Source organism: Miscanthus floridulus, chromosome 12 (assembly GCF_019320115.1).
Source record: "Miscanthus floridulus cultivar M001 chromosome 12, ASM1932011v1, whole genome shotgun sequence".
Taxonomy (NCBI): Eukaryota; Viridiplantae; Streptophyta; class Magnoliopsida; order Poales; family Poaceae; genus Miscanthus; species Miscanthus floridulus.
This window is the reverse complement of record NC_089591.1, coordinates 63180105-63197140: the sequence shown is the minus strand read 5'-3', so window position 1 is coordinate 63197140 and position 17036 is coordinate 63180105. Positions and strand designations below refer to the sequence as shown.

The 17036-nt window shown below is 48.9% G+C and overlaps 2 protein-coding genes across 2 annotated transcripts; both read left to right on the top strand.

The window, feature by feature from the left end:
* The first annotated feature begins 3550 nt into the window (after window positions 1-3550).
* On the top strand, window positions 3551-6302 carry LOC136498000 (putative kinase-like protein TMKL1). Its single transcript, XM_066493920.1, has 2 exons — window positions 3551-4384; window positions 5433-6302. Exons 1-2 carry the CDS (start codon window positions 3868-3870, stop codon window positions 6011-6013), a joined length of 1098 nt encoding a protein of 365 aa, XP_066350017.1. The 5' UTR covers window positions 3551-3867; the 3' UTR covers window positions 6014-6302.
* A 3640-nt stretch (window positions 6303-9942) lies between these two features.
* LOC136495986 (uncharacterized) lies at window positions 9943-12736 on the top strand. The gene is made up of 5 exons (XM_066491747.1): window positions 9943-10770; window positions 11006-11179; window positions 11230-11349; window positions 11461-11648; window positions 11692-12736. The coding sequence occupies exons 1-5, from the start codon at window positions 9943-9945 to the stop codon at window positions 12734-12736; spliced, it is 2355 nt and encodes a 784-aa protein (XP_066347844.1).
* The last annotated feature ends 4300 nt before the right edge of the window (window positions 12737-17036 follow it).

Genomic DNA, 17036 nt, shown 5'->3' with positions numbered 1-17036 from the left:
GACGGTTGTCCGCGCGTCTCGGCGTAAGAAAAACATCGTCCGCGATGGGGATGCCCTAACCCTAGCTCATTTCCACCCCTCCCTTTCTCTTTCTTCTATCGACGAGCGGCGGCCAGAGAGGAGGATGGCAGCGCCACCACGGGCCCCTTTGCCGGTCGGCGCGCCCACCGAAGGGTGAGCACGCTGCCATCAAGCGACCTCGTGATGGCACCTTGAGCACGCACGCGTCGCGGCGAGACACTAGCAAATGGTGGCTCGGCTCGTCTTCCTATGCGTCGGCGAGGCGGCGGCGGTGGCGTGGCGAACGCAAGGTAAGCCCCACCTTTCCTTTTCTTTGCTGGGGTTAGGGTTTCAATTTGGGGTTAGAGTTTGACCAAAACAAAATTCGAATCATCTTCTTCTAATTTCTCTTAGATTTCTATCCCAAAGACTAGATCTACACACTAGTGAGGCGATTGATACCATTGATAGACTTAGTGGATCGACCAGCTGTAGATCAATGGGTGTATATGCTTCTATTCGGGATAAAACGACATAGATCATGAAGTAGACAGAGGGAGAGACTAAAGAGAGGGGATGTGCTACCGACCATCAGTAGGCTTGGAGGAGGAGCTGGCCATGGCATTGGTGAAGAAGGCGCTATCGAGTTGGGTCGATGGAGAGGGGCGACGCAGTCCAGTGACGACTATTAGCGACTATTAGCTTCCTCCTGAAATGGATCAAATCACCTGATGCTTGTAAAATATATAATAAATCACACAAATATCAAAAAAATAGTAAAACCATTTTTTCTAGGTTGGGTTTTACTACATCTGCACCATAGTAAAATAATAAGTAGGGTTATTATAGACATTTACCATCTTTCACCCATTATACAAAAACATGAGGAGCCGTTTTGCTAAACGTTTTTCAAAACGGCTTCAGCTCCTTCAGATGAGCCACTTCTTCGGAAGAGCCGGAGCCGGAGCTGTTTTTTTAAGGAGGCGGAGCCCCGCGGCCCTGAATTTGGAGACGGAGAGCTCCAGGCGAAGTAGAACGTTCGTATTGCAGAGCTGCTTGCACGGAAGACGGAACACGGTGGAGGCTACCAAATCTTGTGGGGGAAGGACCGACGTAAGAAAAAAACATTGATGGATTAATTATTCTCTTCTAATTTTAGGATTTTTATTTGCATATTTTTCTAGAAAAGTATTTGGATGATTTTTTCTAAAAAAATCAATGCGTTTTTTTTATTGTAATGAACCGCCAAACTATCAATATAATCGGATCTGCCTTTCCTGTGGATAACGTGGTGTCAGATCAGCTAAAACCACTTTTAAAATCATCTAAGTATAAATTCGGATAGTTTCAAAATTTGGAGAAGCAAAAAAAAAACGGCTTTCCGTTTTGGTGCAGCCAAATAAAACTTCGTTGAAAATTGGAGAGGTCAAATGGACTTCTCTTCCAATACAAAGCAAATGCTCGGCCCAGACTTTAGCGACATGGGCCCAGACACCCGGCCCAAGTGTCCCGCTGAGCTTTCGGGCTGGCCCCAATATAACAAGCGAAGTTGCAGCCCACCGAGAGTTGGTTGTTCGGTTCTCCCACCTTCTGCTCAAAAAAAAAAAGGTCCTCCGGCTCCCACCACGCGTGCTGCCCACTGCCCAGACAGCCCAGGGGGGAAGGCGCCACCCGGTTCCCCGGATGGCCGGATACCACGCCCAGCACGCCGGGAACCTCGCGGCTCGCGCCGACGACGGCACAGTGTCGGTGTGCCGGCCATCCGTTGACCGGCGACACGGCTCAGGCAAGCGCACGCCGCTTGTTTGTGTCGGTCCTGACGCACGTGCTTGCCAGTACGCCGTACACATCGGCGCTAGCTATACGTAATATACGTGAGTGCTGGCCGTCGGCTACGGTTGGCGTCTCACACCATTCGTTAGGTACGGACTATACAAGTTTTTCAGTTTTTCTATTAAAAAAAAACGAGAGAGTATATATATGTGTAGTATCAAAAAACAAGGATCTGCTTGGTTTTATACGATGCGACACGATCAGAATGGGAAGAAGAATCATTCTAGTTCGTTCGACCGAGCAACAGCAAAATCAAGTGAAGATTCCTTTTCTCAACAGATCACAGATTTCTGTCCTAAATCGTAGCTTTTCTGCACGGCATCGTTTTGATCTTCGGGGACGACACACAGGCACCTTCACACTTTTTTACTAATAGTAACGAAAATTAGAGAACGGCATATAAATTCAATGCCTGTTCCAATCACACGCCGGCATACGAGGGGCAGATGCAATGCAATGCAAGGGCCGTATCCTAACAATGGCCCCGTTCGCTGGTCTGAAACTTGGCTGAAATTGACTGAAAAACACTGTTCCGGCTGAATTGTTGTGAGAGAAAAATACTGTTCCGGCTGAAAAAAAGAAGCCGAACAAGCCATTTTTAAGACAAGCGAACGGAGCCAATGCTTGAGAAAGAGTCATCCGAATCTGCCATTTCCACGATCGGAGTGTACCATTTTTTCCTTTTCATGTTTAACTCAAAAATAACTATAGAAATTAATTTAATCAGAGACGAAGGAAATAATCACCTATAATGGTGAGGCATAGATGTAGTCATCTATAAGTAGAAGATGAATATTGCCTTCAGTAGGATTAGCGGCGCTAAAAAATGTTCAATGGCTAAGTTAAATAGCGGGGTTTTTTTTCTCTCCCTGGAGCTAAAGTGTAATTAACTTCAATGGTAGGACGATTGGCAAATACGTAGTAGTATTTGAGAATGTGATATCTAGAACCATGCTAAGAAGAGATGAACTAATAGGAATAAGTACTAAATTCAACCTATAAAGCCCAAGCTAGCTAGACCTACCCAACAACTATTAAAAACATTCGTAAATTTTTCTTTCTGCACGTGCACACCGAAACCCTTCAACATGCACTCTTTATGTATTAGGGTGGAAAATTAACTAATTTTTATTTTAATTCACTCTAACTCATACGGATTGAGATGAATACGAGTGCAATCAAACAAGCACTAACACCGATCTCACTGGAGCTTTCGTGTCTAGTTTCGAAGGTTCTATGTATTGAAAAAAGTGTGATACTAATTTTCCGCAAGCTCTAACACCAATCTCACCGGAGGTTTCGTGTCTAGTTTGGAAGGTTCTATGTGTTGAAAAAAATGTGAAACTAATTTTACGCCTATAAAATTATGGTCCTTCTAAAAATGTGAAACTAACTGTCCTTCTTTTCTTCATCAATATTATGTTATGTCTGTATGTTTGTTAAATTATTAGTAGTTTATTTAATACTAGTATAAATTTCTCTCGGTATATTTATCAAGTTAGTAGTTTATTTAATACTAGTAAAATTCTCTTTTTCCCTGCGACTTACTAGTAAAATTCTCATGACACCCCGCTGAGAGACTGGAAGTAAACAAAAGAACATCGTCGCCTCTCGCCTCTCGCCTCTCGCCTCCACCATTTCTCAGAATCACAGTCGTAGTCATCGGCCCAGACCACATTCTCAATTTTTTCACACAACTTTCCTCTCAGTTCTCAAATAAAAGAAAGAGCCTTCCTGAAACGAAAGGAATCCCAGGCTGTCTAGTAGCCTTCTCCCCCATCCCAACGGCAAGAAGAGCACAGAGGCTGCGCAAGGCAGAGGAAAGCAGATGCAGAGCAGAGCAGCCCCAAAGCAGCACGCTCAAGCAAACCTCTCTCTCTCTCCCTCTCCCAAATTCCAAACCCTACCACCACACCCCATTATTACCCTACCCTTTTCCCATTGCCCATTTACCCCAGCAAAGTGCAACCAAGCACGCCGCGGTCCGTGCTTGCTCCGATCTACAGCGCGCCCGCCCAAGTCTAGAACAGAGCAATGCGCAAGGCGGTCATCAACGCCGTCCTTTTCCCGGCTCTCGCCGTGGTCGTCGCTCTGGCCATCTTCTACTTCGTCCGCCGCCGCCGGGGTCGCCGCCGCGGCCGCTCGGTGCTGCCCTCCCACGGCGGCGGCGCGAGGGCGGACCGGTTCCAGGCGGCCGGCGCCTCGGGCGGCTACGTCGCCGGCGGGGAGGAGGCGCTGCTGCGGTTCCTCGGCGGCGAGGCGCTCACGGTGGCCGCGATCCTCGAGGCGCCCGGGGAGGTGGTGGCCAAGTCCTCGCACAGCACGCTGTACCGCGCCGGGCTCAGCGCCGGGGAGGCCGTCGCCCTGCTCCGGTTCGTGCGCCCGGCCTGCGCCGCGGGCGCCGAGGAGGCCGCGGCGGCCGCGCGGGTGCTCGGCGCCGCGCGCCACCCCAACCTCGTGCCGATCCGCGCGCTCTACATGGGCCCGCGCGGGGAGAAGCTGCTCGTGCACCTGTTCTACGCCGCCGGCTCGCTGCGCCGGTTCCTGCAAGGTCTGTTTCGCTTCACGTCATTTGCTTTCGACCCAAGCTAGTAGCTTCGAGTAAGGCTAATCATGCGGAATGATTTGCTCGAGTGTCGGTAAGGTTTCCTGGTTCATGTTCCATTGCTTGGATTTACTGCAGAATTTGAATTTTACTTCAGATTTAGATGATTAGCTACTTTCGTCATCCCATGCCTGCGGCTGCGGTAAAAGCGTCTTAGGCAATGATGCTTTGTGGATTAAGCAAATTGCTGCGGTGGCCTGGTGGGTACTATGTTACAGCCTTGCAGGGTGGTTTTTGTAACTTTTAGCCATGTGTCTTCACTGTTACGCTTTATGCTCTTGTCCTTAACTACACAAAGGGACAGTTCATAAAGTGCTTAGTAAAATTTTCATTGTTGGTTGTTATCTGCTCCACAGAGCAATCTTCTTCTTGTTGCGTAAGATCTTGGGTTTACATGTGGCAAGCTTCACTCCTTTTCAATAGTCTAACGCTTTCAAGCTTTTAATTGTTGCCTTTACAATTTGGGCGATGCAAGTCCTCTATCAAATCAAGGCATTGGGGGGGGGGGGGGGGGGGGGGGGGGGGTGAAGCTATTTTTTCAAGACGGACATGGTGGTTGTTTTGTTATCAGACAGAGAAATGCATCTTTAGTGGTTTTCATGACTTATTCTGGGCTTTATGTCGGTGGAATGGTGGCACTTCTGAACTGTTTGTGGTTTCCTGCATCCATCAGCTCTCGTTTTCAGGGAGTTGTTGGATCACATTCTTTTATTAAAAATATAGTATACCTTTGAGCCATCAATTAGTCTCGTAGAGAAAGACTTGCATAATACTCGTAGTTTTTATTGCTTGCATGCACGAAACAACTTAATGAACTTTGGGCCATTTGCATTTCAGAATACCAACGGCTTGAAAAGGACAGTTTTTGGTTATAAAGGAATTTCACCCATTACTAACAAGCTAGTCTCAGTCAGTTGTGAAATATCAATATTTTCCCCCTGTTTTTCCTTTTCGTTTGCAAGTTCTCATCTTTATCTGTTCTTCTGACCTGCAGAGGGAATCAATGATTCACAGAGATGGGAAATAATTTGCAAGCTGTCTATCGGCATTGTCAAAGGACTGGACCACCTTCACACAGCATCGCAGAAACCAATCATTCACGGCAATCTCAAAACAAATAACATTATGCTTGACGCTGATTTCCAGCCCAGGATATCAGACTTTGGCCTCTACCTTCTGCTGAACCCTGCTGCTGCGCAAGAGATGCTGGAGACATCCGCAATGCAGGGCTATAAGGCTCCAGAGCTGATCAAGATGAGGGATGCCACCAGGGAGAGTGATATCTACAGTCTGGGAGTGATTATGCTCGAGATGCTTGCTCAGAAGGAGGTCGCAAATGATAAATCACCCAATGTGCGCGACGTCCATTTGCCGGCCTCTTTCAAAGACCTGGTTCTCGAGAGGAAGATGTCAGAAGCTTTCAGTTCCGAGCTTATCAAACAAAGCAAGAATTCTGGGAAGGAGGACAATTTAAACGCCTACTTCGAATTGGCAACGGCTTGCTGTAATCCATCACCGTCATTGAGACCAGATACAAAGAAAATACTGAAAAAGCTTGAAGACATAGCAAGATAATAATAGATGCCCGTGGCGGTGAGGCTCCAGTCCTGTTTAGAAAGTGTGGTGTTATAGCAGCAGCCAGCCAGCAGGATAGCTTTGACGTCCCTTGTTTGTTACTTCTTGCATACAGCACAGATTGTATTGGGGCATCTGGAGAATGATCGTAACGCCTAGGAGCCACAAGCATGTATAGAAAAGTATACTTTCCACGTAGCTACATAGGAACTCATCGGAGAACAAAATGTGGGTGCTTTCGACGTGGAAATCTATAAAATTTCCTTAAATTGCATCTTTCTTTCTTGAAGGTTTTGTTAATTGCCATTTGTCTTGCCTGAAGACGCAACCCTGTTTTAGCGGTACTTTTCAGTGAATCTCCTCCCATGGTATTTCAGCATAAGTATCAGCGCAAACTAAATTTCAGCGAAACGTTCCAGCCACCAGACAACTATGCTGATCTGATGAACTGGTGATGAAAGGCATGACCAAGAAACCGGCCATGTACTCTACTATTGCAAGCTAGTGACAGCAATGATGCATACTCGTACTGTACCCTACTGAAGAGGAGGATTGGTCAAAAGATGTCCATGCCTCTATGCCTAGGGTTTGTTGGTCTCTCCATTCCTTGTCATCGACAATCCTGGACCTGTTTGGTTCCAAATAAGTCACCTACTTATAAGTTAAAAAGTATAAGTTAAAAAGTAAAATAAGTGACTGATTTTACCGAACATCACCAACTTATAAGTCACCCCTGCTTATAAGAAATAAGCTGGTTCACCCCTGCTTAAAACTTATAAGCCACCCTTTTTCGCGTAGGACCCACATCTTTCACTTAACAGGCATGAACTTATAAGTCATCTACAACTAAATAGGCATGACTTATAAGTCACTAGTTTTCGATCACTTAATTTTATGGAAACCAAACGGGACCGAGAAAGATGAGTGAGCAATGAAGTACGTCGGCTCTTTTGGAGGCACCGGCTAGTGACATCATATCACCGTCTCTTTAGTGTTGGCCTCGAAACTTCATTACTTTGCGGTCCTAGGCATGCCGACATCACTAGCACGGCTATATGCAACGTCAATCGTAACCCTATCTTCCAAAATTGCCCGAGCCATCGATTTTTTACCTGGAACACAAGACTGCACACCCTTTTATAACTATCAATTCCAAGAACACTTTCACTGCTACTTTCGCAAGAAAGCTTGGATAGTTTCAGTTGTGCTCTCGATCTGTCAACTAGTCAAAAGGACATTTGGTACGTAGTCACTAGAGTGGGTGAACATCATCGTCCCTTGTTTAGCCTTATTTGATTTATAAGCCGTATTTTTTCAGCCAACGAGCAGTGTTTTTCTCTCGTACCAAATCAGTCGACAGAACTTTCAGCCATAGTTTATCAGCCAAACAAACTCAAACGAACAGGACGAATATCAGGGCTGTAAGGTTTTCACTTCCAGATCTCAAATTTTCACCCCCGGCATGCGGCCAAATCTGGGCTTCAAATTCAGGCCTCGTTTAGATGCTGAAAAAATTTCAACCTGATGAATAGTACCACTTTCGTCTTATTTGACAAATATTGTCCAATCGTGGACCAACTAGGCTCAAAAGATTCATCTCGTGATTTCCAACTAAACTGTGTAATTAGTTATTTTTTTTACCTACATTTAATACTCCATGCAAGCGGCTAAAAATTGATGTGATGGAGAGAGAGTAAAAAAACTTGAAATTTTGGTGGCATCTAAACAAGGCCTCAGTATGAAAAGGACCTGTCATTCTTTGTCACACTCGAAGAGATCGAGACTCTCTTGCAGTCTTGCTACAACCACGTGACCTTACGTAATCCCTTTGACGCTCAGCATTCAGAAACCAATCCCATCTGTCATACTCACCCTCATCATACATAATGATACAAAACAATCCCGGCAAGCGGCAATCTTGCCGAGCAAAGAAAAACCACTCGGGTACCGTTTAGTTCCATCTCATTTTGCAAAATTTTTCAAGATTCCTCATCACATCGAATCTTTGGACGTATGCATGAAGCATTAAATATAAATAAAAAATAAAACTAATTACACAGTTTAGACGAAATTCACGAGACGAATCTTTTACGCCTAATTAGATTATGATTGGACACTAATTGTCAAATAACAACAAAATGCTACAGTGCAATTTCCCAAAAAATTTCACCAACTAAACGAGGCCTCGGTATATCATGGGGGCATTAGTTTACACCAAGAAATAAAAAAAAAAGGTCGAGGAGTTCAGAAGCATTAACTGCTCCATGTGCTATTGTTCCTGGCACGTGATTAGTAGATGGTACGCTGGCGCCGTGGCGCGGAGGGTGCGGTGCGGATCACCCAAAAGTCACCAAGCACAGCCAGCCAATCTTAACAGCCTATAACGCACACCAGATTAAAATAGAGATGTGAATCACTTGCTATACACGTGATTTTTCTCAATACAAGAAAAGCAAGAGGGACCAATAAAACCCTTTATATCCAGAAAAAAAATGACAAGCAAGCAACTCAAATGCCCACGAAAAGTTCAAACCATGATTATTGGCCCAAATTTGTACAGATTCAAACACCCTGTTCGCTTGATCGTATCAGTCATGCTTATCAGCAATATCAGCTATAATATAGTGTTTTTCTCTCACAACAAAACAATATTAGCCGGTTTAAAAGCCACAGAAACGATCAAGCGAACATGATAAAATTCATTGTACATACACCTTTTAAGTGTAACCTACATAATTACAAGCTACATACGTCCGATGTGATCTACAGGAAATGAGCATGATGGCTGATGTTCTACAGTTCATCAGACAGGGTACTATCGCGAGGAGCTGAGGCCTCACAAGTACTGCCGAGTGTCAGGACCACGGCGTCAACAGAGTGAGATGACACTCAAGGTGGAAGAACGACAGGAAGAGACGGCGTTTAGTAGCGTTTATTTGTATTTTGTTTTCTATGTCAAGTAGGACCCATGGGTCAGAACTCATGTATTAAAACCCTAGCTTGTAAGAGGGGAAGGACTATTCACAATCTGATAATACATAACCGAGCTCCGGGGAATCCTTCCTTCGCTTGTTATCGCCCGCGATCTGGTTCGATCTCACGTCTCGGCGATTGCCGGCGGCCAAGGGGCATGACAACTGGTATCAGAGGCAATCCTTCCTCGGCGACAACCCTACCCAACCACCCAATTCCGTTCCTCGGTGCCACGTCGCTCGACATCTTCGCTCCGCCCGCATCTCCATCACTTCCGGCGGCGAATCCAGCGACCAGTGCTACTCCACCACCTCCATCAGGACGCTCAGATACTCGTGGTACATTCTGTTAGCTTCGATCTACAGCTCGTTATTCCGGTCAGCAGGTGATCTCGGTCTACACCCTCGTGGTGTTCGACACGAGGTCCCTCCTTTGGTTGAGCTGGGTCAGCAGCGGCGACGGCGTTCCACAGTCTGAGATCCACCACCTTACCACCCACCAAACCCTAATCCACCTATCCCACTCTATCGATCCACTTCATCTACGGCATATTACTCGATTGGGGGACTACATCGACAATTTTGGGTTCAGGTGGCGAGAACCAAGGTGAGCACAACATCAATTATGCTCTATTCCATTCAGTACACACGCAATCGGGGGTGGCAAGGGTTGCAGGGCATTGTTCCCGTGTAAAATTCCGGAGCAACCTTAACCGATTGCGGGGTGGGAGGCGACGGCGAGGAAGTGTCCACTTACTCAGGTTGCAGGACATGGTTCCTGTGTAAAATCCCTTGGTAGTGCCTCACTTCTGGGAGTAGACAGCGACACGGTGTAGCAAGTTCACGCGGAGGTGTACATCAAACCGATTGCTTCACCAATTTTGAGCATCTCATTCCGTGTTGGTCATCACGGTCCTACCCAAGCCATCCAAGCAGACACAGTTCGTTCTCGACGCCATGTCGAAGAATTCGGATGAGGAGAAAGGCCGTTGGGACCAGGTGATGGAGCATTTTGATTTGCTTTTCCAACAAATGAATGACATTGGGGTCATCCAGCAGGAGATGAAACGAGAGCTTACATTAACCAAGGAAGATCAGAAGCTGATTGCAAAGCAGGTTCAGGCCAATGGACAGGCAGTAGCCACGCTGACCTTGAAGCAAATGGAAAACGAGGCCTTGTCTGATCATTCAGATGGCAATTCAGTGGTATTTGATGACGAAGAGCAACCTTTTCACAATATCTTTGGCAAGAACGAGCACGAGGACAAGGCTGGCACTTCTAAGCAGCCAAGACACAATAGAGAGCACCCAAGAAAGGAGGCTCTCCCTCACCACACATTGCCCAAGATACACTTCCCAAAGTTTGATGGCACAAACCCTAAGATTTGGTTTGATAACTGTGTCAACTACTTCACTATCTACTCCATCCCTGATGAGTTAAAGGTCACGGCTGCAACTATGCACCTCGAAGGCAATGCATCTAAATGGTGGCAAGCATACAAACAGAACCATGTGATCCCCAACTGGAAGGCTTTCTGTGAGATAATACAGGAGAAATTTGGAGCTGATGATTACAGGAATGCCATCAATGACCTGCTTGCACTAAGGCAAACTATAACTGTGGAGGAGTACACACTTGCATTTCAAGCCCTGCAGTACGACATTACTATGCACAACAGTCATTATGATGACATCTTTTTTGCTTCAACCTATGTAGCCGGCCTGAAGGATGACATCAAGGCAGTGGTGGAACCTCATGTCCCAGTGACAGTGGACAGAGCAGTGGTCATAGCCAAAATCCAACAAAGAAGAAAGGAACAAGGCTAAAGCAAATAGACCAGCTCCAGTTTTCAGGCAACTAGGGCCCAAGGCTGAAACACCAAACCAAGCAACTACTGCTAATCTTCAGAGAATTAGACAACTGAGAGATTACAGGAAAGTAAACAATTTATGCTTTCACTGTGGGGAGAAATATGAGCCTGGTCATCAAAATGTCTGCTCCAAACGTCCCAAACCACAGATCAATGCCATAGTGGTGAATGAGTTGGATAAAGAAGAGATCACTGAAGAACAACTCAACCAATTGGCTATAGAAGATGCACTGACTGAGGACTTCTGTCAATTATCCATCAATGCAATCTCTGGTGCTGACACAGAAAGTTCTATTAAGCTGAAGACTTTGGTCAAGGACAAGGTGATGTTGATTTTATTGGACTCTGGAAGTTCTTACAATTTTGTCAGCAGACAATTTGCAGAGTTAGCAAACCTTCCAACAATTCCAATGCCACCAAGAAGAGTGAAACTGACTCTATGGTCCAAAACTTGCAGTGGTATATTCGAGGCCATACATTATCTGCTGACATGGTAGTACTGGACATGGCACCATATGATGCCATACTGGGATTTGATTGGCTCAAGTTACACAGCCCCATGGAATGTGACTGGAATAAAAAGACAATACAATTCAATTTGCAGGGCAGACCAGTAAAAATTCAGGGACTCCTAACACCACCACTTCAAGCAACTCCCATTTCTGCAACCAAGCTGTACCACTCAGCTAAAGGAAATGACACCTGGGCTTTTGCTATTGTTGATGCCCCATCCACTGAAGTGCCAGGACTTACTGAACCACAGCAACCTGCTATTCAGAATATCTTGCATCAGTATGAGGATGTCTTTCAAGAACCATCAGTTACCTCCATCTAGATGTTATGATCATGCTATACCATTGACACCTGGTGCTATACCAATCAATACAAGACCATATCACTATTCACCACAACACAAGATAGAGATAGAACAACAGGTCAAGGAACTATTGGCAGCTGGGCTTATCACTCACAACCACAGCCCATTTGCTTCACCTGTTCTGTTGGTCAAGAAAAAGGATGACAGCTGGAGGTTCTGTGTAGATTACAGGAAACTCAATGATATTACAATCAAAAACAGATTTCCCAGGCCCGTCATTGAGGAGATACTGGATGAATTAGTAGAAGCACAATACTTCACCAAACTTGACATGAAGTCAGGGTACCATCAAGTGAGGATGCTACCTGAGGATGAGTACAAAACAGCATTTAAAACTCATCATGGACATTATCAATTTAAGGTAATACCTTTTGGCCTTACTAATGCTCCAGCAACATTCCAATGCATCATGAACCAGATACTGCAACCCTACTTGAGGAAGTTTGCTATAGTGTTCTTGGATGATATTCTGATATACAGTAACACTCTCGAAGAGCATGCTGAACATGTCCAGTTAGTGTTACAAACTTTAAGAGAAAACCAACTATATTTGAAGTTGTCCAAGTGCTCTTTTTCTCAACATCAACTGGAGTACTTGGGGCATATCATTTCCAGTAAAGGTGTTGCTACTGACCCAGCCAAAACAGCAGCAATGTTACATTGGCCACAACCAACATCTATCACAGAGGTCAGAGCATTCTTGGGACTCACAGGATACTACAGAAAATTTGTCCAAGGGTATGGGGTACTAGCCAAACCACTGACAGCCATACTGAGACAGAAGACATTTCAGTGGACAGATCAGGCTCAGGAAGCTTTTGATAAGCTGAAGGTGGCAATGACCAAGACACCAGTACTCACATTACCAAATTTTCAGCTCCCTTTCCAGGTAGAGACTGATGCTTGTGGAGAAGGCATAGGGGCAGTGTTGATGCAGCAAGGCAAACCAATAGCATTCTTGAGCAAGGCTTTAGGAGAGAAGCACAAATCTGTCTATATATGAAAAATAATTTCTAGCCTTGATAATGGCAGTTGAGAAATGGAGACATTATCTCCAAAGGCAGGAATTCACTATTTTGACAGACCACAAGTCCCTATCATACCCCACAGAACAAAACCTTCACTCAGAAATGCAAAGAAAAGCAATGACAAGGCTAACGGGGTTGCAATTCAGAATTGTGTACAAGAAGGGCAAGGATAATGTGGCTGCCGATGCCTTATCCAGAGTTGCTCACCTACATGCTCTCCAAGCTGTTTCCATGGTTAAGCCTGACTGGATCCAAGAAGTGTTAAATTCTTATGCTACAGACTCCAGAGCTCACCAATTATTGTCTCAGTTGGCCATCACAAGTCCAAACTCAGCAGGATACAGTCTTACTGATGGCATCATCAGGTACAAATCACAGATCTGGATTGGCCACAACTCAGCTCTGCAAACAAAGTTAGTGGCAGCTTTCCACTCTAGTTCTATAGGTGGCCATTCTGGCATCAAGGCCACCTATCACAGACTCAAATCACAGTTTGCTTGGAAGGGCATGAAACAGTCAGTGGAAGATTTTGTCAAGCAATGTGCTATCTGTCAGTAGGCCAAACATGATGGATAAGTCTGGCTGCTGTGGTCTTTGTGGGGCTGTTGTGGTCTTTGTGTTTTTAGGACAGCATAGGACAGCATCTTTGACTAGAGGACAGCATCTTAGACTAGCATCTAGAGGACAGCATCTTAGCATCTAGGACAGCATCTTAGACTATCATCTTGGCATATGCTTGGCTGGCTAGTAGCCTATAAATATGTATCCCCAACCCCTCGGGTTGGCATGGCATTGAGAAATAAACCAGAAAATTGTCCCAACTCCTAGTGTCATCCTCTCTCGATGAGAGTAAGAATTATGATACTACCAAGAGTGAGAATTCAGCGACTAACAACTAGAGAGCCGTCGAAAAACTCTTCCGCTGCGTCCCCGAGAAGTACAAGCAGATGGCTCGCTCGATCGAGTCTCTGCTGGATCTCTCCACGATGTCGATCGAGGAGGTGATAGGTCGCCTCAAGGTCGTCGACAGCGATGAGCCACAGCCTCTCTCGGGGCCCATCACCACTAGCGGGAAGCTCCTTCTCACTCGGGAGCAGTGGCTTGCCAGCCAAGGTGACCGGAAGAAGGGGGAGCCTTCCTCCGCGATAGGCGGCCGCAAGCGTGGCAAGGCGCGCAGAGACGCCCAGGCCGGGGCGCGAGGACGTGCCGAGGGTGATGCCCGCGGAGGCGCCCAGGGCGGCACCGCCGGCAGGCACAAGCCGGCACGAGACGACGCCTGCCGCAACTACGGCCAGCTTGGCCATTGGGCCAAGGACTGTCGACAGCCACGACGCAGCCAGGCCCACGTCGCACAGGCGGAGGAGGAGGAGTCGGCTCTGTTCATGGCACATGCAAGCATCAAGCTACCTCCAGCGGCACCGGCCGCAGCGGCTCTCCTCCACCTTGACGAGCCAAAAGCACACGCCCTCCTCGGCGACAGCTCCGGCAACGACAAGACTGACGGGTGGTGCCTCGACACCAGCACCACCCATCATATGACCGGTCGACGGGAGTTCTTCACCGAGCTTGACTCTAGCGTCCGAGGCTCCGTCAAGTTTGAGGATGCCTCCGGCGTGGAGATCAAGGGCGTCAGCTCCGTCATCTTCACCGCCATGTCTGGTGAGCACAGGCTGCTCACCGGAGTCTACTACATCCCCGCGTTGAGGAACTCTATCATCAGCTTGGGACAGCTGGATGAGAACAGTTCGCGCGTGGTGGTTAAGGATGGAGTCATGAGGATTTGGGATCGCTGTCGTCGCCTTCTTGCCAAGGTAACCAGAAGCGCAAATCGACTCTACGTCCTCAACGTGCAGGTGGCACAACCCCTCTGTCTCGCTGCTCGTCGGGACGACGAGGCGTAGCAGTGGCACGAGCGTTTCGGGCACCTTCACTTCGAGGCCTTGAAGCGGCTCAGTGCCACGGAGATGGTGCGAGGCCTGCCGTGCCTTGACCATGTGGAGCAGCTCTGCGACGTCTGCGTGTTGACGAAGCAGAGGCGACTCCCCTTTCCCCAGCGGGCGAGCTTTCGAGCCAAGGAGAGGCTCGAGCTTGTGCACGGGGACTTGTGTGGCCCGGTGACACCGGCCACACCGGGAGGACGACGCTACTTCCTGCTGCTCGTCGACGACCTCTCCCGCTACATGTGGGTGATGGTCCTCGGCAGCAAGGGAGAGGCTACAGACGCCATCAGGCGCGCGCAGGCTGCTGCGGAGGCGGAGTGCGGCCGCAAGCTGCGCGTGCTGCGCACCGACAATGGCGGCTGAATTCGCGTCGTACTGCGCTGACGACGGCATTCAGCGCCACTACTCCGCGCCGTACAACCCATAGCAAAATGGCGTCGTCGAGCGGCGCAACCAGACAGTTGTGGGAATGGCTCGGGCCCTCCTCAAGCAGAGGGGGATGCTGGTTGTCTTCTGGGGAGAGGCGGTGGTGACGGCCGTCTACATCCTCAACCGCTTGCCTACCAAGGCGCTCGACGGCAGGACGCCGTACGAGGCTTGGCATGGGCGCAAGCCGGCGGTCTCCCACTTGCGGGTCTTCGGCTGCCTCGCGTTCGCCAAGGAGTTTGGCCACATCAGCAAGCTCGACGACAGGAGCACTCCGGGAGTGTTCATCGGCTACGCGGAGGGCTCGAAGGCCTACCACATCCTCGACCCGAAGACATAGCGTGTGCGCACGGCGCGCGACGTTGTGTTCGACGAAGGGCGAGGATGGGCGTGGGACAAGGCGGTGGACGACGGCTCGGCTCCGACGGACGACGACTTCACTGTCGAGTACGTCCACTTCGAGGGAGCTGGGGGAGTAGGCAGCTCTTCTTCGGCGAGCGCGTCTACCCCAGTCCCCGAGCCTCCATCGACTCCGGCGCCTGCTACTTCGACAGCACCACGCTCTCCAGCCAGGACCTCGGCTGCGATGAGTTCTTCGCCGGCTCCACCACAGCCTGCAACGCCACGCACTCTAGCACCGACAGGCACCACTCCGGGCACGTCTACTCCACTACCAGCTCGTGTCGAGCACAGCCCGGTTGAGCTCGCTACTCCGCTCTCTCACGACGACGAGCGCGTCGACGCGTACCACGACGGCGAGCCGTTGCGGTACCGTACGATGGAGAACCTTCTCAGCGACCAGCCGGTGCCGGGACCGGTGCCTCACGACCTGGAGGCGCAGTTGCACCTTGCGTGTGACGACGGCGAGCCTCGGTCGTTTGCAGAGGCCAAGAGACACGCGGCATGGCGCGCCGCGATGCAGTTGGAGATGGATGCGGTTGAGAAGAACCGCACCTGGGAGCTTGCTGACCTTTCTCGTGGTCACCGCGCGATCACCCTTAAGTGGATGTACAAACTGAAGAGGGATGAAGCCGGTGCCATCGTCAAGCACAAGGCTCGCTTGGTGGCACGAGGTTTCGTGCAACAGAAGGGGGTCGACTTCGACGACGCCTTTGCTCCCGTGGCACGGATGGAGTCCGTGCGACTCCTCCTTGCGCTAGCTGCCCAGGAGGGCTGGCGTGTTCATCACATGGACGTCAAGTCGGCGTTCCTTAACGGCGACTTGAAGGAGGAGGTCTACGTGCACCAGCCGTCGGAATTTGCGATCCCCGGCAAGGAGAGCAAGGTGCTCTGCCTGCGCAAGGCCCTCTATGGCTTGTAGCAGGCACCGAGGGCGTGGAATGCCAAGCTGGATTCCACGCTAAAGGGGATGGGCTTCGAGCAAAGCCCGCACGAGGCGGCCATCTATCGACGGGGCAGTGGAGGTAATGCTCTGCTGGTGGGTGTCTACGTCGACGACTTGGTGATCACCGGCACCAAGGATGCGGAGGTGGCGGCATTCAAGGAAGAGATGAAGGCCACCTTCCAGATGAGTGACCTGGGGCCTCTCTCCTTCTACCTGGGAATCGAGGTGCACCAGGATGACTCTGGGATCACGCTTCGACAGACCACCTACGCCAAGCGCGTCGTTGAGCTAGCTGGGCTCACCGACTGCAACCCAGCTCTCACTCCGATGGAGGAGAGGCTGAAGCTGAGCCGCGACAGCACGACGGAGGAGGTGGACGCTACGTAGTACCGGCGTCTTGTGGGGAGCCTTCGCTACCTCGCCCACACACGGCAGGACTTGGCATTCTCCGTCGGCTACGTTAGTCGGTTTATGCAGCGACCGACGACGGAGCACCAGCAGGCTGTGAAGAGGATCATCCGCTACGTTGCGGGGACTCTCGATCACGGCCTCTACTACCCTAGG

Bases quoted from the DNA above. Each gene is read 5' to 3' on its own strand.
- LOC136498000 (XM_066493920.1), top strand. From the start codon at position 3,868: ATGCGCAAGGCGGTCATCAACGCCGTCCTTTTCCCGGCTCTCGCCGTG. The intron at 4,385-5,432 runs GTCTGTTTCGCT...TCTGACCTGCAG, and splicing joins GCTGCGCCGGTTCCTGCAAG to AGGGAATCAATGATTCACAG.
- LOC136495986 (XM_066491747.1), top strand. From the start codon at position 9,943: ATGTCGAAGAATTCGGATGAGGAGAAAGGCCGTTGGGACCAGGTGATG. The intron at 10,771-11,005 runs GTCATAGCCAAA...CCCAAACCACAG, and splicing joins TGACAGTGGACAGAGCAGTG to ATCAATGCCATAGTGGTGAA. The intron at 11,180-11,229 runs GTGATGTTGATT...TTTTGTCAGCAG, and splicing joins AGACTTTGGTCAAGGACAAG to ACAATTTGCAGAGTTAGCAA.